At 36.2% G+C, this 27,741-nt stretch overlaps 5 protein-coding genes and 1 long non-coding RNA gene across 11 annotated transcripts in view; 5 read left to right on the top strand and 1 right to left on the bottom strand.

Moving 5' to 3' along the window:
- Positions 1–7,959, top strand: part of LOC122538132 — a 23,183-nt gene extending 15,224 nt beyond the window's left edge. The window contains exons 1-4 of one of the 3 annotated variants that reach the window (XM_043671935.1): positions 2,206–3,618; positions 4,316–4,912; positions 5,833–6,105; positions 6,200–7,959. In XM_043671935.1, coding sequence (XP_043527870.1) covers positions 3,565–3,618; positions 4,316–4,912; positions 5,833–6,105; positions 6,200–6,283 — 1,008 coding nt within the window. In that variant the 5' untranslated portion in view covers positions 2,206–3,564 and the 3' untranslated portion in view covers positions 6,284–7,959. Of the gene's footprint in view, positions 1–2,205; positions 3,619–4,302; positions 4,913–5,832; positions 6,106–6,199 lie in introns of those variants that run through there. The other 2 variants (XM_043671937.1, XM_043671936.1) reach the window with 2 other exon arrangements.
- A 491-nt stretch (positions 7,960–8,450) lies between these two features.
- LOC122538129 lies at positions 8,451–13,322 on the top strand. The gene is made up of 5 exons (XM_043671932.1): positions 8,451–8,883; positions 10,506–10,577; positions 10,645–10,731; positions 11,587–11,959; positions 12,623–13,322. The coding sequence occupies exons 1-5, from the start codon at positions 8,515–8,517 to the stop codon at positions 12,931–12,933; spliced, it is 1,212 nt and encodes a 403-aa protein (XP_043527867.1). The 5' UTR covers positions 8,451–8,514; the 3' UTR covers positions 12,934–13,322.
- Positions 8,808–15,506, bottom strand: LOC122538141. Its single transcript, XR_006308794.1, has 3 exons — positions 14,520–15,506; positions 8,995–9,201; positions 8,808–8,896 (listed from the first exon to the last, which is right to left on the bottom strand). It is a non-coding gene; the product is annotated as an uncharacterized LOC122538141 (long non-coding RNA).
- A 44-nt stretch (positions 15,507–15,550) lies between these two features.
- Positions 15,551–20,585, top strand: LOC122538130 (cell wall protein IFF6). Of its 2 annotated transcripts, XM_043671934.1 has the most exons (8): positions 15,551–15,837; positions 17,269–17,458; positions 17,816–17,987; positions 18,036–18,207; positions 18,890–18,955; positions 19,048–19,135; positions 19,214–19,443; positions 20,382–20,585. In XM_043671934.1, the coding sequence occupies exons 1-8, from the start codon at positions 15,688–15,690 to the stop codon at positions 20,436–20,438; spliced, it is 1,125 nt and encodes a 374-aa protein (XP_043527869.1). In that variant the 5' UTR covers positions 15,551–15,687; the 3' UTR covers positions 20,439–20,585. The 2 variants fall into 2 exon arrangements, with proteins under 2 accessions (XP_043527869.1, XP_043527868.1); XM_043671933.1 differs by having other exon boundaries at positions 15,552–15,837; positions 17,816–18,207.
- Positions 20,586–20,920: 335 nt separating this feature from the next.
- On the top strand, positions 20,921–22,837 carry LOC122538138 (arp2/3 complex-activating protein rickA-like). The gene is made up of 4 exons (XM_043671950.1): positions 20,921–21,138; positions 21,236–21,272; positions 21,800–22,095; positions 22,500–22,837. The coding sequence occupies exons 1-4, from the start codon at positions 21,067–21,069 to the stop codon at positions 22,737–22,739; spliced, it is 645 nt and encodes a 214-aa protein (XP_043527885.1). The 5' UTR covers positions 20,921–21,066; the 3' UTR covers positions 22,740–22,837.
- Positions 22,838–23,662: 825 nt separating this feature from the next.
- Positions 23,663–27,736, top strand: LOC122538134. 3 transcript variants are annotated; one of them, XM_043671942.1, is made up of 5 exons: positions 23,663–23,911; positions 24,016–24,219; positions 25,051–25,149; positions 26,309–26,665; positions 27,565–27,736. In XM_043671942.1, exons 1-5 carry the CDS (start codon positions 23,801–23,803, stop codon positions 27,649–27,651), a joined length of 858 nt encoding a protein of 285 aa, XP_043527877.1. In that variant the 5' UTR covers positions 23,663–23,800; the 3' UTR covers positions 27,652–27,736. The 3 variants fall into 3 exon arrangements, with proteins under 3 accessions (XP_043527877.1, XP_043527876.1, XP_043527878.1); XM_043671941.1 differs by having other exon boundaries at positions 23,677–23,911; positions 24,013–24,219; XM_043671943.1 differs by lacking the exon at positions 25,051–25,149 and having other exon boundaries at positions 23,706–23,911; positions 24,013–24,219.
- Positions 27,737–27,741: the final 5 nt, after the last annotated feature.

The raw sequence follows: 27,741 nt of genomic DNA, 5'->3' as shown, positions 1-27,741 counted from the left end.
ATTTATTTACTTAGTTAACTGCTTATTTATTTATTTACTTAGTTAACTGCTTATTTATTTATTTTCTTAGTTAACTGCTTATTTATTTATTTACTTATTTGTCTGCTTATTTAATTAATCACTTACTTGACTGCTCATTTATTTATTTAATCCGTTAACTGATTGTTTATTTATTTACTCCGTTAACTGCTTATTTATTTATTTACTCCGTTAACTGCTTATTTATTTATTTACTTAGTTCACTGCTTATTTATTTATTTACTTAGTTAACTGCTTTTTTATTTATTTACCTAGTCACCTGCTTATCTATTTATTTACTCAGTTATCTGCTTATTTATTTATTTACCTAGTAAACTGCTTGTTTATTTATTTACTTAGATAAATGCTCATTTATTTATTTACTTAGTTAACTGCTCATTGATTTATTTACTTCGTTAACTGCTCATTTATTTATTTGCTTAGTTATCTGCTCATATATTTATTTACTTTTTTAGCTGCTTATTTATTTATTTACTTAGTTAACTGCTTATTTATTTATTTACTTAGTTAACTGCTTATTTATTTACTTACTTATTTAATTGCTTATTTATTTACTTACTTATTTAACTGCTTATTTATTTATATACTTATTTAACTGCTTATTTATTTATTTACTTAGTTAACTGCTTCTTTATTTATTTTCTTAGTTATCTGCTTATTTATTTATTTACTTAGTTAACTGCTCATTTTTTTATTTACTTAGTTAACTGCTCATTTTTTTATTTACTTAGATAACTGCTTATTTATTTATTTACTTAGATAACTGCTTATTTATTTATGTACTTATTTAACTGCTTATTTATTTATTTACTTATTTAACTGCTTATTTACTTAGTTAACTGCTTATTTATTTAATTACTTATTTAACTGCTTATTTATTTATTTACTTATTTTACTGCTTATTTATTTATTCACTTATTTAACTGCTTATTTATTTATTCACTTATTTAACTGCTTATTTATTTATTTACTTAGTTAATTATTTAATTGCTTATTTGTTGATTTATTTATTGATTTATTTTTTATTTATCTGCTTATTTATCTCTCTATTTAGTTATTTATCTACTTATTTATCTATCTACTTATTTTTGTATCTATTTATTTTTCTATTTATGTATTTTACTATTTATTTATTTAACTATTTATTTATTTAGTTATTGATTTTTTTATCTATCTGTTTATTTATTTATCTCTCTCTTTATGTATTTGTCTATCTGTCTATTTATTTATCTGTCCCTTAATTATTTATTTATTTGTTTGTTTATTTATTTATTCATTTATTTATTTATTTATTTATTCATTCATTTATTTATCTATTTATTTATTGATTGAGAAGTTCACGGTAATAATACAAAATAATCGAAAATGGAAATGCAGTTTATATCATATAGTGTGGAGGACGCATTTCTTTGCGACTTTTAGATTTGATTAGGGATTGAGAATCAGTAAAAAGTGATGAAGGTCGAGTTGAAGACCGTCGATAGCTAATTTTGTTAGTTATGTTAAACTTAGATGTAGGATCGAATTGCTCAATTGTTTCTTATAAATCTTGGATTTGAAGAAAGAAAACTCCTTAAGATATTTAAAAATAGCACTTGTATAATTTCGGGAGTACTATTGATATGTATAATCGCGATATTTATATATCAAGGAAACGGCGAAATTTTTTTCTTTTTTTATCCCTTGTGTGATCGTCGTAGAAATTCGAAATAAAATTACGTTATTTTACATGAATCATATTACTCGTGTAAGAATACATTCGTATTATTTGTAATTATCAATCGTTATAAAAATCCATTTCGATATTAAACAAAAGAAGAAAGAAATTCGACTTCTACCTTCAGAGCGACTATACGACTGAATTACTATTTCATACACTCGCCACTCGTGTGTTTCTTCAATTACGTCTCTTCTTCGGGGGCAAACAAATTTTGTTCGTTTCACAAAATGACGACGACAATCACCTCACTGGAAAGTCATTACTTACAATCGCGCGATTAGTACAATCATCCGTGTGGTCAGTTCCACCAACAGTGTTATAATGTTTCATGAACAGTTTCATAACGGTCGTACAAGGTACTACGATCTCGAGTCAATTATTCGTCCAATCAACGAGCACCGATTTAGATTTCACCTAGGCCAGGTGTGCAGGTTACAGTCACGTAATCGATCTTAGACTTCCTTGATCGTTCGATCGCGCCGGAAGAGACAGAATCTAGAGGGCGTAAAACCGATCGAGAGCAACGAGTCTTTTGTGGAACGTTGGAAAACTTGACGGCCTCTCGTTCGATTCGAAGTGTGGTGAAATGAACATAGTTAGCCGATCGTGTCCGAGGAACACCTACGAATAATAAAAACGAAACGACTATCGATATAAGCGACGAGAGACGCCTGGTTGCGACATATTCGAAATTCGAGTTGGCCAATCGATTTCGAAACCGGCGAAATATCGCTGCTAGCGAATTCGCTGCACGCGTCACGTACGTACATGTCAAGATGAAGCCACGAGGAGAGCCACCGAAATGCCGAAATTCGATCGTCGTTGAACAGTCACTGTCCCCCAGTTTCATCGCTGGATCGTCGTTGAACAGTCACTGTCTTCCAGTTTCATCGCTGGATCGTCGTTGAACAGTCACTGTCCCCCAGTTTCATCGCTGGATCGTTGTTGAACAGTCACTGTCTTCCAGTTTCATCGCTGGATCGTCGTTGAACAGTCACTGTCCCCCAGTTTCATCGTTGGATCGTCGTTGAACAGTAGATCACTAGCGCGATCGATCGAACGAAACTGTTCCGTTGTGTTTGCCATGGTGTCCAGGAAAGTATACCGGAAAGTGCGAGAAGTGAAAGCGCGTGGAAGGTGTTCCTGAAATTTTCCAACCGAAAGCTTCGACCAAGCAATAAATATCGTTCTGTCCTCTCGCGTAATCGCGACGAGGTTCACGCGTCACTTTCGACATCCGAAATCGTGGGATTTTCCGCGTTCCTCGCCGCTGAACAGAGAATCCTCGAGGGTTGGCTAATCAGCAGTACCATTTAAATCGTATCCGATCGCACGGCGAATACGAATCGCTTGGTTATCCGTGTTTTTCCTATTTTCCTATTTTCCTGGCGGCCACTCGCGGCACGCTTGCTTACGTGATGGGAATCACGCGATCGAGAGTGGTTGCCCGGTGTTTAATGGGCCGAGTTATATAGCCAACTTGCACCGGCAATCGCGGTCCTGTAGTTTTCTCGATTCTTTTCCTTCCTCGCGAGTGAATCTCGTGGCTTCGAGTGAAACGCCTGTGTCGAATAATCTCGCTTCGTGTGTGTCGTTCGTCCGTTCGCGAATAAAGTATCGGGATATTTATATTGTGAAGTCGCGCGACGCCTGTCTTTTAAATGCGTAGTAGTGGACAGAAAGATCATCGATATTTCGAACTGTTTGAACTTGGTGAAAACGATTTTAAAGCACGAACTCTCCAGTTTACTTGAGTTCCTCTTTTTTCTTCCAAAGATGTTTTTACATTACGAATGTAAAAGCAGATGAAAAGCAAATTTCTAGCAAATTGTCTACAAAAACCTATAAAAATTCAAATCGTAAATGCAAATTCAATGAAAATTTTTTTTATGACTGGATCTTGAAGATTCAAGTCTTCCCTTTCGACAGTTTTTTCGAACGTTGAATGTTCGAGTTATACGACAAAAATTTAAGAGATCTTAACAATTCCTTTCATTCTCCAACTCTGAATTTCCAAGTTCAATAATTCTGAATAAAAATCGTACGGCAAGTTTTTGAAAGGGGGACTTCAATCATCAAAATTACGATATTGGATTTAGGTCACGAAAAGAATTTTTTAATTTACGAATATTACCAAAATTTACAAATAGAAAGTTGGCACTTTTACAATTCTTTCGGAGATAAATACCCCCATTTTTCCATTTGCTATGTTTAACGTTAAAATATTATTTGAAAAAACAAACTCAGTACTGTCAAAGTGGAGTTTCTTTACGTTTTAAAACGAGATCAAGTAGATTATCAATAATAATGACCTTTTGTTATGATAACTTGAATTATCGACAATTTTTCATTTTCGTTTTCAGTTATGTCCTTCGCTGTTTATTTAAACTTGAACAAATCGTCTATTCAATTCTGAAACTAACTCCACTATATTCACTGATCACTGAATTTCGTATGGACGAAAACAATTTTCACAAAACAATTCTATCATTGTGAATTTGAAAGTATCAAGTCTAGATTCGTCTTATGAATTTTATAAACAGCATTTGATTACAGATGCAGTCGATCAATATACTGATAACCGGGTTATCGCTTCTGTGCTTCGTGCGCCCTCTTCACAGCGATCCACAAGGATATTCGACGAATTATGAATCGTACAATCCTCGCAGTCCTCGTGCATCAGACCCGGTGCATCGTGTCGCAGAACCGCACGAATGGCACGATCGTTTTAGCATTTCGAAATCTTTACCTCAGCACGTGGCACAGCACGAGGAAACATTGACGACTACTCGCGAAGAAAATCAATTTCGAGAACCTTCGCTTCTGTTGAGCTACCCCGAGATAGCGTCAGAGGGGATGTATCTACAACCGAAAGAATACGATCGGTACGGTAATTTGGAATCGAGATATCGTGAAGAGAGCTCGAGGCGAGACGGAATGAATTCTGAAGATGAGAAGAGAGAGGACGAAGAGGAACTTGTGAGAAAGATGAGAATTCTGGATCAGCTGTTGTCCGAGGATTCGAGCGGAAAAGATTTCGATGCTGACGTAATTGGAGACATAATCATCCCGGAGGAATCGAAGAGGGTTGTAAGGGAGGTGAAGAAGAAGAAGCCAGGATTGTTTTGGTCTTTGGCGAAAGTCACGTTCCAGGTGAGGGATTTTTTTATGTAAAATAACTGAACTGTGAATATTTAGTTTTCCAGACATGGCCGACTTTTCCTTCGTTTTTTTTTTTTTTTTTTTACGTAGATCTTCCAAAGACATTGTGCCATTTTCAAGGATAACGCCGGACTTTTGTTAGTTAAAACCAGAGATTATTTTCGTTTTCCAAAGACTGTGCCATTTTCAAGGGTAGCGCCGAACTTTTGTTGGTTAAAACCAGAGATTATTTTCGTTTTTCAAAAAATTTCGAACTTGTATATTTTGTATAAGGAAATACCTGTTGCTGAATTTTTATAGAAAAAAGTCTCAATTCTCATTAGTGGGACAGAATCTCTTTAATAAAAGTTTCATGGTAACAGCTCTTTAGAATATTTATTTTTATACGTCGAATGCTATTCATTGAATAGTATTTTTATGCTCGAGAATTTTTTTAATATCGAACAAATTGTCTGCTCCTCCGACAGGAAATTTTTTACTTTTATATTTCATAAGTTCTATTCTGTCTGGAATTTTTATTTTTAAAGATATTTATGTAATATAAGAGCATTTTTCGTTCTACGTTTCAAACAGAACCTACTTAAAGTTTCGCAACTTTTTCGATCCTCGATTTATTTCGATTACTCGTTATTTAAGTAAGGCTAATCTCTTTCGCTACTTTTTTTACGTGTCAGAAGTGAGAAATAATATTTTTCAGCCATGACCTCAAAGATCTCCACGAAAGATAAGATTTATATCATTTGTATCATGCGTATTGTTATTTTTTGGTTGGAAATTTACGACACAAACTATAAACTTCTTAATTTCTGCGTTTCTCAAGAGAGAGAAACAGGACTGGAAGGTTAAATCTCTAAAAGAAGTCAAATCGATCGAACCTGAAACCGTATGGATTGACTCGAGATTATTTTCAGGCGATCAACGACACAGCATCGGCGATCAAGCAGATCACTGCCATCATCAACAACAGCATCGTTCCGGATTCGGCCACAGCCAGCTCGATCACGAAGGAATCGTTAACGGCCGCAAATTCGACCAACGTCCCATCGAACGGAACAGAAACAACGACGTCAACGCCCACGACGACGCCCGCCGTTCTCACAAGGAAGACGCTAGAGAAACTGATCAGGCGAAATATACTAGGGCTCGTCAGAGTCTTCAACATCGAATGGAAGGAAGCGTTAAACGTAAGACGAACCAACACCTCAAGTTCTCATTTTCGATTGTTCCACGTGTGTTGTCTATTCATTCAGCTCGTAATATTACGATTACATTTTCCAGCAATCGGAAACGAACGTGAAAGAGTTCCAGAGGGATCTAGGGAACCAAATAGGGAGTTTCTTTCGCGACAAAAGGGACGCTTGACGCCTTGGGACCACTTTCGTTCATCTTGTTACGACTTTTACTTCCTTTAAGTAATAAAGTTTGGTCATCTTCCCGGTAAGATCGGCAATGCCGAGGCATTGGCCGCGCACCAGTCCGAAGACCTCACTAAATCATTCAATCGGTAGTAGCGACGGGCGGTGTACAAAGGGCAGGGACGTAATCAACGCGAACTTATGACTCGCGCTTAATGGGAATTCCTCGTTCATGGGGAATAATTGCAAGCCCCAATCCCTAGCACGAAGGAGGTTCAGCGGGTTATCCGGGTCTTTCGGCCAGAGAAAACACGCTGATTCCTTCAGTGTAGCGCGCGTGCGGCTCAAAGCATCTAAGGACTGTTATTGCTCAATCTCGTGCGGCTAGAAGCCACCTGTTCCTCTAAGAAGATTTGTCTGTACGTTGGTAGTAAAAACCCACCGACCGAAGCCGGGGGCCTTCGAGATACCATAAGTAAGCAGGCTAGAGTCTCGTTCGTTACCGGAATTAACCAGACAAATCGCTCCACCAACTAAGAACGGCCATGCACCACCACCCACCGAATCAAGAAAGAGCTATCAATCTGTCAATCCTTCCGGTGTCCGGGCCTGGTGAGGTTTCCCGTGTTGTAAAACACAGTGGCGACAGTGTACGTTCTTCTAGCCAAAGATCGAGCACAAGTTTTCAGCGTGTGCGGATCGTCTCTCCTTTTGTAGAATTGAAAGCGAGAGCCGAGGGCCATTTTCAAACGAATCCGGCCGGTGAAAGAATCAAGGACAAACGCTGACTGTTTCAAAACGCACGAAAGATCGCGGGCGTTCATGCTGCTGGCTCGTTGTTACGTCACCTTCAAAGATCATCGTCCGATACTTATGTAACGCGCGATTTATGCCCCGCGTACAACCCACGCGCTCGTTCGCTCGTGTTGACGATCAGTGAAAGAAGACCGTAAAGATCAGACGCGAGTTCGAGAAGCAGTAAGTAGAAAGCACTGTCTGGTCGAATTCGATTGGTCGTGGACATGCGACGTGGGATCAGCTCGATTCGCCCTTATATGTGGATATCAACCGGTCAGCAGTCAGGAACTACACGATCAGTGCTCGTCCATGGATCGACGAGAAGATAGAATCTGCTTGCACACCGGAGTAGCATTCTTCGAAAGCGTTTCGATTTGAAAACGTTCGCGATTGATCGATTTCATCGAGGACAGGAACATTTGTGTCGCGTGCCGTTGTTAATTGAAATTAATCTACAGTGGTAGTCTTTGAAAGTTATTTACACTAAAACTAGCGACGAAAAAGTATGATATTTGTAGAAAAGAAATTCAAGGGCAAGGTACGAAGAAAAAGTTAATTCGATATAAAGGACACAAGCTTCTATTGATATATTTTACTAAAAGAGTATAAAATACACTGCTGTAAATATGTGAAATTTCCATTAGTTAATTATAGGAAATTATAAATTAGTCATTTTGACCACTTTGGTAGTTCTAGTGTTAAATGTAGATGCTTCGTTTTATATTCTGGGAACGATATATTTTAACGAATATTTTTCTGTCTGATAACTATCGAAACGAATTAATTTGTGTTTCAGATAGTTGGTCGATTGAACTAAAATTAAATTATCCTTCATTGTCTTGGTTATAGAATTCTCTGACAATAAGGGATGACCTGATTAATCAATATTCTGTCCTCTCCTACTTGTCGTACTCCGATGTTTAATATTAATCGAGAAATAATTTTAAATTGTTTGTTTCGAGGAGAAACGTTTGCACACAATTGCAAGAAGGTCTACTTTCCTCAGAATCACCGATAATCACTCTCTAATTATACTTTAACTTCAAAGGAGCATAATAACGCATCAGTGGTCGTTAATGTGTTTAATTGTAATTCTTGTTTGACTAACGAATTTTAAACTGTTTAATTTATTAATTTGTGTTTTAAACGGTCGATCGATCGAACTAAAATTAAATTGTCAATTATAGAACGTTTTAATATAAGAGACGACTCGATTAATCAACTCCACTCGTCTCGCTCGGTTACTCAATGTCAATAATTAATAATTTAGATAAAAATATTCGCGCGGTGGAAAAACTTTTGCACGCAACAGGCCTACTTTCTTCAAAATCGATCTGTCCAACTGTACCTTAACTCTAAAGGAGCGTGTTAAAGTGTTTAATTGTGATTCTCAGAGTTTTGACCACCTTCCGTGAGTATTCTTAAGCGTTGTATCCGATCATGTTTATACACAAGCTCGCCACTTACTTTCATGCGATTAATTTCTCTCGTAACGCCGACAGCCCCGGTGAAAGAAGACAAAGAGGAGGGGCGTGCAACTCTGCGTACGAAGATTACGTGAAAATAGAAAGGATCACCGGTCAAAAGGTATTGGATCCGCGGATATTGGATCGTGATTGGTCGACGCTTCGCGTGGGATCTTGCAATCGTCCTTATAGATCGGAGGATCGTCGATCTGCCCTGCAGTTTGTCGGTTCACTTTCGAAGATCATTCCTGGACAGTCGAGGTGTCAAAGTGTTGGAAGAATGCTCGGGACAATCTACGTCGTCGTCAGCGCTATATTTTACGTGGTGGCTTCTCAGAATGCGGTAAGTAAAAAAGCTGTAAAAAAGCATTTCTATCACGTGTTATTTCAACAAGCTGTAACTTGATGACGGACTGCAAACTTTGTTCTTTGTTAAATATTTGTAGAAACTTACTTAAATATTTTTAGATTAATTCGTTCTCCGCGTACTTTGATTCTTCGAGGAATTTCGCAAAGTTCATCTCATTCATCTTGCTATCTATCGTTACAATGTTAATGCTCGTCTTATTCAATTCTTTTTCTTCTTTTCTTCTTCCTTCTCATATAATTTTCTTGCCTTCACCTTCACCCATACTTGTCACTTTTTCTATTTTCATATTTTCTGTGCAAAAAGAAGGATCAAATGTTTGGGTAATTTCAATAAATTTAGATATTTGGATATTAAATTGAGAGTAAAATTCTCTCGTTGAATCTTCGTATTTGCATCCTTCGAATCGCATTGACGTTCGTTCATTCATCTTTGAATTTTCACTCGTAAACGAAATTTAAACTCAATCCTAATGAATTTTTAACTTAAAAAGAAGGATCAAATTTTTGGATAATTTTAATAAATTTAGATATTTGGATAAATAAAACATAAAAACTCAATTCTTAAATTTAGAGCCAGACAAAATTGCCTGAAGTTCAAAACTGTGGAGTATTTCGATGTAAAAGAAAGAACACCATTCGTGAAATTTTAGAGTTTCGATTTATCCGATAGAAAAGCGATTAGAAATGCAATACATTCGAAAAAGCCACGTTGACACTTTGATCGTCCACTGTCGATCGTTTGACGATCTATATGTAGAAAAGAGAAAGCTGCCGAGAGGCATAGTCATAACAACCGTTTCAAAGTGCCAATGAGTCTACCCGCATTTTACTTCACACTTTACGATCGTGTTTCTTCTTGCATGGAACAGTTTTATCGTGCCTTGCATTTACAGTGCGTCCAAGTAACAGAACATACTGTGACAATGAGTGTAATAAAAAGATCGTGCTTCTTGAATTATAAATGCTGGCACTTCCTATATCAAGGTGGACTAAACGACATTTATTATTGATCAGTTGTCAGTTAATACGTATCTTTCGTTTAAATAAAAATACGTGTAAAGTCTTTTATGGAATGAAATAAGAGAAGTATTGGCACTAATTTTCTCGCGATATTTTTGTGAAAACAAATAGGTCGCCACGTATAAATGTAGTATATATAAAGTATAAAGACAGCAACGATACGAGTGATGTGAAAATTTGAAAATCGAAAAGATTTTGACACGTGAGACTTTCCTTTTGCAGCTCTATTGTGTATTTGAAAATATATAATATTTCAATGGTTTAAAATGGTTAAAATTTTCGAGCTTTTTCAATATAGGTGCGACCTCGTTCGACAACATTCTAATATTTATAAAAAGATATTCTGCAATCTTTCTAATAGCATTCCGCTATTAAATTCAGATTGAACAATATTTTTTCGACTCGCGAATTTTTGCACTTCCTTCATTTCATTATTGTTGTACAATTCATTATCGAAAATTTCGCTTTCGTACGTAGTTTTCGAACTACGTTAATTTGTGAAAAAAAGAAATTTTGCGAATATCTATTTTATTTTCACAAAGAGATCAACTTGTACATTTAAAATTTTCGTTTCAGATGATCCTTGAACGAACAAAACGTCAGGACAATGCGAGCGGGGATGGCCACGTGATAGACAGCATCTTTAACGTATGTATTTAATTTCTGTTCAGTTTCTCGATGATCGAGCAAAAGCTAACTCGAATAATCCGACTAGATTCCAATCACGGCGCTCAAGCAAACTGCAGCTGCGGCGCAGTCTTTCAATCCAGGAAACTCTGAGGCTATTGACAGCGTCTTAAAGGTAACGAAATTTTTATTTACGTAACTCTTGTGTAACAAGCGCGTGGATACGATTTCCCTGGAACGTTCGACGTGAAATTAATAATAATAATAATTTTCCAATATTAATTGAGATCTATATTAAGAGTGGCCAATCATAATCGTGGCGCATTTCATAATTTCATCAAGTTTTGACACAATAAATAAACGGAATAACGTAAGATATAAAAGTATTGAAATTGCGTGTAACTTATTAACAGTTTTATACTCATCAAGCAAAAGAAGAGTATAATACAACTTTGTTTATATGAACTCCATTTTAAACTCTTATAACACCTAAACTCTTATTATACAAAAGAAGAAGATCGTACAGCAAGTTTTAAACGACCGTAAAGCGGAGATTTCAGTCTTCAAGTCTATTGTGGATTCACTCGCGTGAAGAAAATTCAGTTCAATGATTTTGACGTACTGTGACAATTTCAGAGAAGAAAAGTCTTCACTCTGCCATCTGCTATATAATATATAAACATTTTAGAACAAAATGAATCTTAAATGCATCCTTAAAAGTTTCAAGCTTTAAAATAAGTCCAAATTTATTCTCTACAATTTCTTTTTCACAAGATTATAATATTACTTTCGATATTTAGTGTTTCAAGCTTATTAAGTCCAAGTTTATTATTCTACAATTTCTTTTAAATTATAATAACTAAAGTCTGAAATTATAATAACAGATATTTATAATAATAATTACAATAACAGATATTTAGTGTCCGAAGATTAATGGACGAACTGTGTATGAACTTCAACGTGTATGTACAGACTAATGTCTCCCGACGTGATTACCAACTAATTTTTTATCACGTTTTTCACCTCGTAGATCCCTGTTTCGACATTGGAGGCTGTTGGAAATCTAGTAAAAGCAACGACCGGTCAAAGACGCCAGAATGCCGAAGGATTGCAACGGATACGCCAAGAGAGGAGAGACCGAGTGTTGGCTCAGAGGGAACGACAGAGGTTTCAGAGAGAGCAGCATCAGCAACAACGTTTCAAACAGCAAATGATAAAGAGAAATATCAAGAACAACAACAAAGATCCATTTGGTTTAAACGCTCTGTCCCTGCTGGTTAGTAATCATGGCGTTTTAGGTAGTATTCAAGGTGCGTTTGGTGGTTACAGTGGAGGTGGTGGTGGACATGGTAGTCATGGTAGTCATGGTAGTCACGGTGGTCACGGTGGTCATGGAAGTCAAGGTATACCACTTGCTGATTTTGAATGTGAATCTGTACTGTTTGACTGACAATGAAAGAGTGAAAGAAACTGATGAAAAAGTAGAGAACAACGATAGAATCTTTTCATAAAATTTCATAAAATTGGGACCATTTTTGGTCGTTCTTGGTTCTGTTAGTATTCAAATATTAAGATATTTTATATTATATGTACGAAGCCCCATAATTCCATTTTTCCAAAACTTCTGGGGTTATATTAGATTATTACATTTTTATATCATTTATTGAGCCAAAACTTTTACGGAAATATATTTATATTTCATTGTAAAAAAAAGTTAAAATCAAATGAAGATAGTAATAGACTTTCGGAAAGTCAGAAAAAGATAAGGGACCAGAATGGATCATACATAATTCATTAACATGATGCGAAACGAAAGAATTTTTTGAGATTCTTTGAGAAATTGATAGCGATAGAAAACGTCTTGCAGAAAATTTTATAAAAAAGTTCTATCATTTTTCATTATACCTTTATTATTTGGAAAGGACCATTAGTTTTATACAGTGCACCATCTTCTTGTTAGCTATCTATTTATTCACGTGAGTCGTAGTGAGCACCCGATTTGCGCACAGTCAAACAGTACAGCGACAAAAAGAACGACAAGTTATCCGTGGAAAAATATTTCACAGGCATCCACGGAGGACACGGAAGCACAGGCGGCTACGAAGTTCACGAAACCATAGAGGAGGACACAAATTATTCCTGGCACGGGATCACCGCTGGGTTTGGTACGTTCTCAGGTAGTCGACCAACCAGCGCGCACATCTCCGTGCAAAATAAAATCGCTCCAAAGGATGAAAGGCCGATCAAGTATTACGACGATCCTCCCATACAGAACAAAATTGCTCCGAGCACAGGAAATGAATTGGACTACAAAGACGATCCTCCGCTAGAGAACAAGATCGCACCGAAAAGCAATAGAATATTGTTTCGGTCTTAAGGGAAATTGAAAATGGAACGAAATTTAATTTCTTTTTTTTTTTTTCTTTCTGAAAACTTACTTCCTTTATGTAATGCCTAGTCCACATGGTATTTAATTAGGTAAGGAAGGTTGCGTGATAACTACGTGAGTCACATCACGCCGCTTATGCAGATAAATAATGGCGAAATTGCTTGGCGAAAGCAAAGTCGACGAAGCAATTACAAATTTCGTTCGTTTCAACGATAAGTGACTCATCGGATCTTCACCGATGTGCCACGTTTGATCCACGTTTGACCTACGTTTGACCTTGAAGTCACGCTTGTACCACGAAACGTTCCGACGTTAAAATTCTCCGGCGAATGTCGCGATACGGGAAACATTTCGATTGTAATGCCTCTCATGAATAACGAAAAGACACGAAGAATAAAAACCAGCAACCAGCGCACACACGTGATATATTCAATTTTTAAATTCAGTTTTATCGTCGTATGTACAATGGGTGAAAAGGATATTATATTTTTTGCAGTGTCTTTGTGAAAAGAAATGATATATTAACAGAATCTTCAATAAACAAATTTATTGAAATATTCAAAATTCATTACAAATTCAAATTCATTACTCAATGTATTATTCATTATATTTAATGTAGTTCGTAATATTTAAAATTCATAATATTCGAAATATTCGATAAACTATTCATTACATGCGAAAGTAACGTGCACGCAATAATTTCCAATAATAATGCAGGCAATATAAAAATTCGAGATTCAAAAAGGTTTTCTGACGGAATGTAAAATATTTTTAATGGTTCAGAGCGTTCTTTTCTAAAAGGACATTTCAGAATTTTTTTTCACAACATACAGCAATTAAGTGTCAATATTTTCTTAACTCTTGAATTTTTATATTTTACTCTTGTGCGCAATGAACTAATATTTGTAGAAACCGTTTTTGCCAATATATCATTCGTTCTCATAAAGATAAAAAAATTGATTAAAAAAAAAACCAAGTGTATCAATACTTTTTTTGGGCTCACTGAATAATTTATATTCTATTGCGTGGATCCTCGATTTGAGATAAATATTAATATATACGAACGAAAATGATTCACAGAATCGGACGATAGTCAGACTTAATGAACAATCGCGTGACAGATAATTCAGTTTTTTACTTGTTGGTCAATTACGAGCATAGTAAATTCCACGAAAAGGAAGTAATTACTCCAGATATATCATTAAAGTATTCCACAATTATCGTAGCGTCTTAGAATCGCGTACGAGTTTAGTGATTGCAAGGTTGAATGATTCATACATCTGTCTACAAAGGAGACATAATAACGTCAGAAATGGATGAAGTTTTCCTTTCTATACCACTCTAAAGATTTTTAAGCATTTCGTGCGACACTGTAAAGAAAATAACACGAACGCGTGCGTGGATCGGTTTGTTGATACTGTTAGTTGGCGATAATGATGTATGTGAGAAAAACTATAGATTCGAATTAACAAAGTTCATCGTATTGAATGAAAACGTTAACGGGTTTTTTCAAAGTCATCTACACTATTCAAGCGAATAAAGAAAATTTCAAAGCAGAGGATTTTTTCACTTACGTAATTTAATTTTTTCAGTAGTTCATTCGAAGAAATATGTTCACGTTGCGTTCAACTTTGATCCGGGCAATCAGCGTCCGACTTTTTTTTTCTCATCGTGCAATTAAGATTAAAGTATTGGCGTCAATCCATCGATTGCGACGTTTGCTGAATTTATTATGTCACCTCATGCAAACTTCGTGCAGTTCTGCGTATTTACTTTTTTTCTCACAAAAAAGTGTCCAACAGCGTAGTCATATAACATCGGAAAAGTAATTATTAAGGAATAATAATCGATATCTCTTTAACACTAGAGCTACTGACGACTAAAGTATAAAAAGTCTATCAGGAAAATATTAGAGTGCAAGAAATGGGGGAAAAGCTTATATTATAATAAAAAAATATAAACCTTAGAACATATTTTAGAAAAATCGTTCAATTCTCTAAAACAGCGATATTGTAATCCGCAAAACTGCTTTAAGAAATTATAGACATTTGATAGTTTTAGTGTTAGTGAGAAATTATATGAAAGAATCTTCCGAAGATGTATCAATATTCCATCGATTCTATCAAAGAAATTAAAGTAAGAAATGGAGTGAAGAAAAAGTTTGTACCATAATAAAAAAGATATAAACTTCCCTTTATATCTCTTACTCTCATCACATATCAAATCTCTAAAAATGCGACATTGTACATTCGCAGAACTGTTCTGATTATACAATTATTAACCGACTTCTGACAACTTTGGTAGTTCTAGCATTAATGAGAAAACAAACCTATCAAAAGAAACCTTCCAAAGACGTATCGATAGTTATCTTTCATCCTAAAAAAAATAAAAAAAAAAAAAAAAACTTTCGTTTGTAATGCTAAACAACGTACGAATGCGATCACATGGAGAAATGTGCTTGTTGATGGAACAGCTGCGAGCTTGAAGGAACACGGTGAATGGCATCGAGCGAGAAGAAGGAAATGGAAATGCCTGGTCTATTGTATTCAGATCGTCCTTGACCCCGGCAATCGCAGTTCATTCAGTCAGACAATCGCCGTGTAGATAGAACGATCAACTGGCATTCACGGTGCGTTGAGCGAGCGGCACGGCAACTTCTTAAGTTTACGTCAGGCCTTATTTATCCCTTCCCGGCTCCAGGAGGTGAGTCCGATGATGTCTTGGAGGTCTTTTTAGAAATCGATGGTAAATACGTTGGCCAGTCAGTTGTGCGAGTCAGTCGACGGAAAGATGCTGTGTCGCAAGGCTGTTTCGTTGTTCGTTGTTAGTTTGCTCGCAGTGGTCAACGGGATGCCTGGAAACATAGACAACAGCAGTGACAATCCGTCGTCGGTGAGTCAATTTCCACGTTTGATCTAAAATCGACCTCTCTGATAAATTTTCGTTCGCGCTTGTGCTAAACTTTCGACTGAAGATGTGTACGCGTGATGCTTTGTAACAGCAATGTTTTTTTTTTTTTTTTCCTTAACGCGGAATTTTGGCTAGATCAATTTATTATTATCACGCTGACAACGAACGACTAAGGTGCGTTTGTAAATCAGAAATTGAAAACTGAAAGAAACCGTCGCGATATAATTAAAAATAGCAATGGACAGCGGGGGGGAGGATAAAATTATTTGGTTATTCAATCAGCGTGCGTCGTTATTGCGTGACAATCGATCGTTCGACAGCAATTGCGATCTTCGTATGCGCGACGTGTCTTTGTTTTGCAAATTCTATAAACTCTGTAATGAGCGACGGTGAATAAAAGGTACGAAGGAATTTAGTGGACAGAGGAAAGAACGAATTATCGATGGCGGAATAGCCAGGTTAGGTAACCGGCAAACGCAAGAGAGAACGAACAAGGAAAGGATTCGCAGAAGTTTCAAGATAGGAGTTGAAAGTTCGTGACGATGACTGTACTATCGTTCGAAGTGATCTACATAAATTGCAAAAAAATTCTCACCGGCGAAGAGAGACTAGGCTAAAGTTCGTTCGTCGAACGATTTGCAATTTGCATTAATTTGCATTAGCTCAATAATTGCGAGAATAAATTCGTAAAACGCAACAACACAGATTTTAGGAAATTAGTAAATTTGATTGTTTTTAACAGGCTACCGTTGTCGATTGCTTTGTGTAATAAATATTATTTATTGTTTATTGCGTTGGCATGTTGAAATACTATTGTGACCGTACGTGGCAGTTAATATATTAATTACCAATCATTTGATACATTGCATTCTGCAATAGATTCTTATATTATAGGTAGATAACATGTAACATGATACATAAAAGTGTAGTAATTAGTATTGTTATCAATAGTTAAACGATTAAAATACTTCGATACACAACTCCTTTATAATATAAATCATAAAATAATAGGTTGTCGAATATTATAAATTAAAATAGATAGAAAATTTTATTAATAATAAATAATAAATTAACGAGCTAAATTATTAGATATTAAAAAAATTTTATTAATAATAAATAATAAATTAACGAGCTAAATTATTAGATATTAAACTAAAGAGAGTTTAGCAAATATCTATCGAGCGGAATGGTATAAAACAATTGAAAAATTATTCCTCTACTTCTTCGTAGTTACCGTTTATTAATCAAAATAGAAAATGAGTTTCGAAATGGTAGACAAGGTATTTTATTAATATTAACATATTAAATTAATAAACTAAATTATTAGATATTAAACTAAAGAGAGTTTAGCAAACATCTATCGAGCGGAATGGTATAGAACAATTGAAAAATTATTCCCCTATTTCTTCGTAGTTACCGTTCATTCAACTCACCAACGGTGGCATCCGGTTCAATTTTGCGGGCTACCATGCCCAAGCTGGATTAGGTGGTCTTTCAGGATCATCGCCAGGGGGTGGACTTCACGCCAGCTTCGGAACACCTTGGGGTGGCCACGCGTCTGCCGGTTTGGGCGGCTCACTTGACGGCAACAACGCGAACGCTGGCTAGTATAACTCTACATAGTATTTAACATAATTCCGCGTCAGAATTTTAATTAATGCTTGATGAATCTGTTACGTGTGAGATAGACGAGTAACAAAGTTCAGTTCGTAGAAACTAAACAGCAACGACTCTGCTGTTTCTCTTTGCGATTAATCTTGACCATCGTCGGTATGTTTTACTGGCATTGCATTTTAACAAGTTACTGAACGATGAACTTTGTTTCACGAAAACACGAGAGCATCGGTAAGATGCTTGTTACGCGTTGAATCAGAGATTTTTTTTGCCTCTCAGTTGTCTAGAACTTCGGTCTCTGTTTTTTCTGCTTGTAAAAAATTCAACGCGACTTACCGATCGATAGGAGGAGGCCTGTACGCGAGAGCAGGACTTGGAAACGGAAGACACGAGGCCGCGGCGGGATTGGGCGGCGTTCTAGACGGAAGTGGATCGGGACCAATGGTTAGAGGAGGACTCTACGCTGGCGCTACCACCGGAGCCCATGGTGTTGGAGTAACAGCTGGAATTCCAAACGTTGGACCATACAATGGACCAAATAATGGACCAAACAATGGACCAAATAATGGACCAAACAGTGGGCCAAATGATGGGCCGAACGACGGGCCCAACAACAGGCCAAACGATGGAAATCGCAAAGACGATAGAGATGGGGACGACGGAGAAAAACCAAAGCTCGGACGTTCGAATATTCAAGTAATCGCTCGTTCTGGAAATAAAAAAGAGACAGTGCTACAGGTGCGTTGAATTGCCATTCCTCACTGAATCAGTACTGTGTAAATAATTTAAACCTGTAACAAAGATGTAAGGCTCTAAGGATAATTTGAACGTCATCTTTATTTAAACTTACATTTACGAAATAAATGAATACCTAAACGTGCACGATGGTGTGCGAAAGTGTTCGGCCAGATGAATTCTCCACTTCCCGTTTTTCCATTAAATTTTTCCATTCCTGAATTATAAAAGAAAAGAATTCTGTAGCGCGGAGGATGATTTTCCATGAAAAAAAAATAGATCGAAAATGTAAAATAAAATTTTTTTATTCAAGACTTCATTTTCGAGAAGATTTGATTTGATAATTTGGTTAATTCTAGACGTGTCAGAAAAGAACAATTAACAGGAAGTTATTCCGTGTGCAGAAATAGGTCAAAAATCTTTCATTTGAAGCTTCGTTTTCGAGGAAACAGACTTCAGAACACGTTTCGTTAAAAGTTGCCTTCGTACTTGAAAAATCTTCGACCTCAACTTTCTCGAAAACGAAGGCTCGAATAAAAAAAATTTAATTCTACATTTTCGACTTCACAGGAATCTATCTCCTGTGTGTAACAGAGAATTGTAGAAACACGAGAAACGGAATATGTGATTAGCGAATGTATTAAGAAATGGTGCTACCAAGGATGAAATTACGATTAATTTGTAGACATTCGCTGTGCCAGCGGATTCGCCAGAGGCTGTCAAGCAACTTGATTCTTCGCCGAATAAAGAGGTAAGAACACACACACAGTCGAATTAATCACATCAGTTCGAAAGTGATTCGTTGATTTCAAATCGAATATAAATGATCTGTAAATGCGTCAGGTATACGAAGTGCCAGGTGTTGAAGCGCTGCCTGTTGTCGAGCTAGCTCCTGTTTTGTCCAACGACGTAAAAGAAGTCGCACAGATTGGTGAGATGATATATTGATCGGTTAATTGATCGATTTTTTCGCAACGTTGCACTCGTTTGAGATTCACGCAATTTCCAGGCAATCATCGCCGAGTGAGACTCTTGCGCACGCTTAGGAAGAGATTGTGGGGCCCGAGGAAACAGGTTGTTGTTGAACACGCGGCTGCGATAGAGCCGCAGGATGTCGCCGACACGAACATTCAAAAAATTCACAAGCGTCAGACGATTTCTTATTCAGATCCTAAGCCTCCGCGAAGACCTTCAGCAGCTGTAAAAACCAATAGTGGTTTCTTCGATGACGTATTCGAGGTAAAAGAATTCGATCCATTCGGGCAGTTGCTTATTACAGTTGCAGATTAGATGATTACTAATATCACATCGATAAACTGATTCTTAAAAGCCAACACGCGATGCAGATAGTGACATTTAAATAACAAATTTATGTAACAAGTAGCGAGATATTTTACTGCTACGTTATGCGCGACACGGACGATGAAGATATAACTTTGTAAAGGAGACTCACATTATTTTATAAGCATGAAGCTTCTACTTCGACCAGCCTTGAATTTATTTTTCTCAAAGATAATTTTCCATTATGTAACGAGTATATTTTTTTTTCTCAAAAATTGTAAAAATTCAAGCAAAACGCGTGAAAATGTTAAAAACGTTTTTTTTTTTTTTTTTTTTTTTTGACTACTATGGTCTTGAAGACCATACTGTTTTAAGATTGTTTCTCAACCATTTCATTAAACTTTGAACATTAAGTTTCTTTAGATTTTCTTTAAATTGTCGTTTAATTGTAACATTCAAAGTTCAATAAAATGCTGGCGTTCAAAAAATTGTAACCGAAAATTTTTGAAGATTCGTTATAAAGGGAAGACTTTAATCTTCAAGATCGTAGTGAACCTAGTTACAAAAGAAATTTTTTAAATATTTTTATAGACGTTTGAACTTCCGATGAAAACAACATCTTCAGTCTTCTACTAGCAACATGTAAAATCATCGTTGAAAATAACGAATTCAGAGCTGTCAAAATAGCTTCACGCTTCAAAAACTGTCGACAATTTTTCGTCATCGTTGATACAATTACGTTCTTCGCTGTACTGTGATTCCATTACGGGATATCAATTATTCATTCGTCAATTAATGTACACACTTCGGATGAATCACAGTGTTCAGACACTTACAAAAAATAACGCAACGGGTGTCTTCTTGCACTTACTCACTTAGTCGCTTCTTTTTCACAGATACCGAAGTCAACACTGAACGCTGTTAACCGACTGTTGAATAATAATTACGGTTGATCAGTGACACAACGTATAGTCTACTTTTTCTGCATACTTTATCTACGTGCACAACGCAGCGACGATGAAAATAATTACCCATTAAAAAGAGAATGTAACTGCGTTGTGTTTGAATTTCCGATACTTAATAAAATATTATAAGCCTGACACTCTGTTCTGTTTTCTACTACCAGCATTTCAAATTTAGTTAATTATTTCCGTGATATTTGCTAAACGATTTGTCCTTCTCCCTTTTTCCTATTTTTTCTTTCATTTTTGTTTTAAATTGCAAATATGGTGTCATTAATCAAGTTATCTACGTTTCTTGTTTTCGCGTACGTTGTATTCTACGAAATTTTCGTTTCACGTTACGCAAGCCGCAAAAGTCGATATCAGTACATTGAAAATACAGAGAACAATAATTGTAGCATCGGCAACAATTAACAAAAACTGAAGGACGAATTTTAAATGCCCACTTGCAAATGTTTGAATAAATGTACACTTGCTGTATTTGGTATTTATTGTTCTAATGACCAGTTCGAGATAAGCCGATCGGTAACCATATAAATGTGGACGAAACAAACACTTTCCAGTAGTATTTGCATTGCCGCTGCGAATACGTACGAAGGCAGATAGAAAGCTGGCCAATATGAAATTAATCGCGTTTGTACTTTTCTCCTTTCTGATTGGAACACTGGTCGGGGCAATCCCTCGTGGGCCGGTAAGTTTTTGCTTGAATTATTTTGCTACTACTATTTTAAATTATTTTTCAAACGTTCGAGAAGCTACTGTTATCAGAATGTATATTAATATTTCAGAGTGAGGTGTCACCGGAGGATGAATTGGAACAATGGGGTAATAATACTATTTAATATGCACTAATACACAATAATATATTACACTATCATCCATGTGTTAGAACTCACTTGTTACAAACTTGCGTGTTCATTGAGAGAATTCTGAGAAATATTATTTCATTTAGTTGTTTATATACAATAAAACACGTACGTATATTGTCAGAGAAATAATAGGTTTGTTATTAATTTATTGTAATTTCTTTGCAATAAGTTGTCGTGTCCTGTCCAAACGATAAGTATCTCAATGTTTCTTAATTTTTTTTTTATAACAAACATCAGTTTCATTTTATCGGTCTATCATTAAATGCACAGAGAATGCGTGTACAGGATGGAAAGAAAAGTTTGTCCGTGGTTGTCGTAAATGAATTCTACACCTTCGATTTGATGATAATATATGTTAAAAACCAACCGCAAAATTGATCTCGACCTCGGTTCCCTCCACTGTAAATCAATCAACTATAATCGGTCTAGATAAACAGTGGTATTTAGAATAATCATACAATTCTATTAAATGAATTATTGCAGAGAAAAGAGATGTCCTGGCAGATTTTGCGAACGAAATCAAGGAAGAATCAGGGAGTCTATCGCTTCTCTCAAAAAGATCTATACCCTGGGAGGCTGTCAACAATATATCGAACATCATCGAACCTTTGCGCGATCAACTTAGAAACGTGACGTTTGACGAACTAATTCAAGTTCTTGAGAATTTAATTACAAATTCTACAAATAATACTTCTCCAGAAATTCGGCAAATAATAAGAGGGATACTAGACTTACCGTTACTTGGCAACATCATAAATGCTAGTGTAGCTGTAGCAGGCGTAAGTCACATTTGTATAATTTTATTAAAATTTCTTCCCATCGTTATTAATTACGAGATAGACTAAGTTAGTTGCTTAACAAACGAGAATGATGTTTCGTTGAAGTCACGCGTATATTTACAAGTGCTTGCAAGCTATTTGTGGCAAATTACCTAACACGTAGCTGTCTGTACGTTTCGCGAAAAGGCCATTTTCATTTGTAATATTTTATTCTATCAAAAATGGTCTTTTTATATAGAGTATAACTGCGTGGAGATATTCGTAAAATTAATAACGAAATGCTTACGAATCATGAACAGCAATGAGCGTGTGAACAGGTAAAATTAATAACGAAATGCTTACGAATCATGAACAGCAATGAGCGTGTGAACCTGAAATTTCTTTTTTCCTTTTATATGTTTCAGCTTTCAGCTGATATCGTTGCAGTTGCATTCGCTATAATTATTAGAGTGATCGTAATATTACCACAATCTCCAATCCCAATTCCTCCAATCCCAATTCTTCCAAACCTAATTCCTCCAAACCCAATTCCTCCAAACCCAATTCCTCCAAACCCAATTCCTCAAATTCCAGTTCCTCGAATTCCAATTCCTCGTCCTCTACAACCATTTCTCCGTCCATTTACAATTCCTCCGTTCATTTGATAAAATGCCCCATGCACTTACATATAAACATGCAATAATGTATATATTTTAAAATAAATAAATTAGCATCTGCAGAATAAACTAACTAAATAAATCTACTTTTTTTTTTCTTCTTCTTCTCATTCTCTACTTCGCGCGCTACATTTGTCGTTCTCCCCTTGTTTTCAGTTACAAATCTTCCTATCGTGTTCAATTATTCTTAGTCCCGTTTGATTTCAATTTCATTACGATGACACTATTAATGGAAAATCAGAAATGGTAATTGTTGCAACAGGAATGAAAAAGAAATCATAGGACGACAATTATTTCTTCGGCTGAAATATTTTTTGACTACAAACAACGGTTATAACAATTCGAACAATTTTTTCGACGATTGGATCTGTCATAACGGTTATCAGTGAAGGAAATTTATTTCGGTTGGTTAATTTACATCGGTAGAATAACTCTACGGCTTTCAAAATTTCTCGATGCGGTAGAGGATTGTTTTAGTCTAATGTAAATTATTACGTTACTTTGTATTTTACATTATTTATCGAACAACCGGACTGGACTTTCCGTCGTCGATAACTATTATAAGCAAGCGAAATAAATTTCCGTTATCGTTAACTCATATTTTAACGAACGGAATAAAACCTTCCCTCGTCAATAACGATTATTGGCACTAAAAAGAAACAGAATGTTCGGTTACGTACAACTGTCACGTCGTTTGTCAAAACGTTTAATTCTTTTAACCTGTAATTTTTAATTTTCTGGAAAATTTTCTTTACATTTTTTGGATTGACATTCTCAACGTAGGTAACAAACAAATTTCAACTGTTGAAATCCTTCTCGTAAAACCTTTATTTCTGACTCTTGCTCTTATGTATCAATTGCAAGAAGAAATTTTATCTAATTCTAATTTATTTGATAAAGTAGACTCGAAAAGCTTTTCCTTTGACAACTAAACAAACGAGCTTTCGAAGAAGCATCTCACACGAGTCAGACAGCTGTTCGCGCGTCTTGTGTTCACACCGTGAAAGAAACCGAAAGAGAAAGTATGTAAGTGCGTGTCGTAAGAGAGCATGCCAGCTTCGTACCGGAACGCGGCGAAATATCTTAGTCGGCGAGTGACTGCAATACGACGAACAACACCTTGCCCGATAAATTCTCATCCTGATCTCGTTTCGTACACGGTACAACGATTTTTCTTTTTTTTTTTTTTTAATAAAAAACTGGGAGGAAAAATCGTGGCGTGCGTACGCTTCACTGACATCGTCAATAAATCTCGTTTAAGAAGGAGGAGGAAATTTTTCTTTGCGGTGTAACGATGCGGAGGATCGTTGGTGAACGAAGAATGTTGAGATTCTGCATTTTGATGGTCGTTTGTCGCTTTGACTCCACCATCGGAATACCTGCGGAGCAACCAACCAGATTCACATTGAACACTGGAGATCCCAGCACGAAAAATGTCGCTGCCACGTTCAATTACGCGCCAGGCCAGGTGAGCCTCTAAATCTCTAATTTTCAAAATTAAATTTTAAAATTAAATTTCAAATGTAGAAGCATAATGCGATACACACAGAGGACGTGATCAGCTTTCAATATCTCCGTTGTCTTCTTTAAAGATATGAAAATGTTTTGCTGATAAAAATTGTTTGATACACGGTTTTCGTAGGTGACCTCAACTTTGTCTTTTTAATGGAATGGTATACTCTTTTGCCCCGTTAGTCGATGCAGCTCGGCATTCATTATAAAAAAAAAATGTTAATTTACGTATGTACCTAAGTCAAGAAACTATTAGCTTAGAAAATATTAGTTCTGTAAGATCTGCTGTGTGAAAAACGAGGAGGGCATTATTTTTGTGTTTGTTCTGTCCATGTCTTTCGTGCATAAATTTTATAAAATTCAAATTTAATTATATCGACTAAATTAAAATTTAATTGTATTGATTTTTGGACGTTAGATCGATACTTTTTCATCATTACTATCGTTCTCTCCGCGCTAAATAGTTTTTGTCGACAAAATTTCTTTCGTATCTTTTGGAGATACAAGAGGAAACAATTTTTGAGATATTCAAGATGATCAAGTCACGTATCCTGTGTACAAGCGAAAATGAAGATTGTCATGTTTCAATGTTTCGTTAAAAATTCACACATTTCTTTCTCATTTTCGCTTGTTTGTTACGCTCCCATAGTTTATTAACTTATGGCAATTGCTGTGATATTGGCACGCAGTTCTAACGGGGACACTCGTGAAAAAGAAGATCAAGGATCACTAGGTTCGGTATGAAAAGGTGGACTGGTATTGGAAAATTGTTTTTCGATTTTTATAGGAGTTGTTAGGCCGTGTCACGGACGCGGTAAGAATCGGCACAGGGAGATTCGTGAATTCCGTCACGTTGGCCAGAAACATCATAGCCAATCAGGCGCAGGTAATTGGCGCCACTGACTTCACTATCGCTTACCTCCAATTTTTTTCTCTCTCATCAGTCTAATTCTTCTGTCGTCTTCCTTCGAGACTTCAAACTTCATCCATTGATCTTCAAATTTCACTGATTAATCTTCCACTGTCGTAATTCAAACTATTTCATCTCTGTCACTTCCTCTGCGAAAGTTTCATCCCCAAAAGATGTCCATCTTCCCTTCCATTCTCTCCATTTCGTCCGATTCCTAAAAAAGAAACCCATCGTGGCAGAAAAGTGAAAGTGAAACGAGAGACACGCGACGAATAAATCGATCCACCTCTCAACAGGATTTCGTCATTTGTCACAAGGTTGTGTTTTCTTAATTAATGCATCGTTGCTCAAACAACGAGCAACGAATCGACCTGATTTGAATTCGAAGCTGAATCTCGCGGTAGGATCGCCGATTATCTAAACGAGATGCGTTACTATATTATAGGATTATACAGGGTGTCACGGGTTTCCGCCGCCAAACTGCGTACTTTATACAAAGTTTGCGAATTAACGCTTTGTTACAGAGATATAATCAAAAACAGAAACGAGTTTCAATATTTCAATCATTCCTTTCCTTTGCACGAGCCTAGTTTCATAATTGGAAATGAGCGTTGATAAACACAGATCTATCCGATATCCTTGTAATTACGAAAACTATACGATGAATATTATAAATTTACCTATGGGGGTACTTTGAAACAAAAGATTTACTCGACTTCGAATTGACTTCATACGAAGATCTAGTGCAGCGTATTAAAAATGCAGTTATTGAAATGCAACAAGATACCGAGACACTGCATAGAGCAAAAGAATTCAGTTTCTCATCGATGTCAAGCAGGTGAACATCATTTTGAAATGAGACTTTAAAAATAGTCAGTAACTATTTATTATTATTTGTTTATATCTCCTTAACAAAGCGTTAATTCGCAAACTTCATAGAACATTTTTTTCTTCTTCTCTTGGCCCCTGGAATAAACTCTCGCAGTTTGGCGGGAAAAAGCCGGGACACCCTGTATATATTCACCTAACGTTCATTTACACGCTGTCATTAAACTCGGCGATTGAGAAATGGCAATAGAAACGTTCGAATGATAGACACACTAGACTTTCATACCCTTGTTCTGGTGAAACGCAGGCTCTGGCCAGTGAGACGGAGAACAACGTGGCCGCGGTAGAGGTGCAAAAGTCGGTGGCCTTGAACTATGAACCGATATCTTTCGAAACGACCCAGTATCCGCCAGTGACGAACATTCGGCCAAACTCGCGCGAAACTGTCAGATTGGAGAACGAAACGGCGCAGAGTTTCTTGGAGAAACCAATTTCCAAGCCTGTCGCGAGTATTTTGGAATCTATCCTGAGCCCGACGCCGTTGGTCGATGGCGTGAAGGAAGAAGAGAAGTACGGAAACTCCGGTGACAAGTTCATCGGGATCGGTCGGACTCTGGTGAATGGATTCGAGACATTTAGCAACTTTCTGAACGCTGTCGTTGACGTACGTACATATACATTCACGTATGAATTGGATATCGAACTCTTCGACAGTTTAGAAAAGTTAGGATTCCTGTGGTTGAGTCGAAGCCTCTGGCTTCTAATTTCTGACGTGAAATTAGAAGGATAAGCATCTTTGACAACTTGAGAGCGCAACTGAACGAAAAAGTCGTCGATAATTTAAACTGATATATAGCTCGTCTGTGAAGATGATCGTGTAGCGAATGATGCAAACAAGTGAGTTCGTTTTCTTGTGAAATTGCGAATATTCAAACTTGTAGAAACATTAAAAATTTTATTTCAGACGTAATCAGATTAACTTAACTTTCGTTTTGAAGATTGAACCCTTAAAAATTGTTTTCTTCATCGTTTTCAATATTCAAGAAATCTTAACATTTCATTATCTGATTTTAATATCCCAAGTTCAATAAAATGGCAAAGAATAAAAAAAAAAAAAATCGTGCAGTGAATTTCAAGAGCTCGTTGCAAAAGTTTCAATCTTTAATCTTTAAACTCTTAAACTTTAAAATTTTTTAAACTCAATCAGAGAAAATAATTTTTTTTTGACGTAACACGTGAATTTTTACAATTTTTACAATTTTTACAATCTTCTGAGAAAACAGTATCCTCACTGTTCCATCTCTTACATAACATAAAGTCATCTTCGAAGAAAATACAAAGTTATATCAGTTTAAGTCATCGACAATTATTCATTATCATTGGTACAGTTACGCTTTTCACTCTAATTACATTAGGCGCGAGAAATGGAATTTATAATGTCATTTGAGTTTGTCGAGTCTTTCTCAAGCAGCGCTCTGATCAAAGGATCAGAGTATCTAACCTACGTAAATTAAAGAAAATCAATCTCTTCCTCGATGATAATACAGTGATCGTTGTTTCCAGTTTCCACGCAAGACTGTGAAAAAGACAAGCCAAGGAATCACGGACGTGCTGAATAAGGTGGGAGCTCGTCTCGTCGGGTTGGAATAATGTAAATACCATAATTCACGTAAGACTGTTTTACTCGATGTTTCAATTGTTGTGCGTTGTTCGAATAAACTGTTCGTCTTTCTCACTGTA

Source organism: Frieseomelitta varia, unplaced genomic scaffold (genome assembly GCF_011392965.1).
Source record: "Frieseomelitta varia isolate USP_RPSP 00005682 unplaced genomic scaffold, Fvar_1.2 scaffold_961, whole genome shotgun sequence".
In the NCBI taxonomy this organism is placed as follows: domain Eukaryota; kingdom Metazoa; phylum Arthropoda; class Insecta; order Hymenoptera; family Apidae; genus Frieseomelitta; species Frieseomelitta varia.
This window is presented reverse-complemented; position numbering and strand designations above follow the sequence as displayed.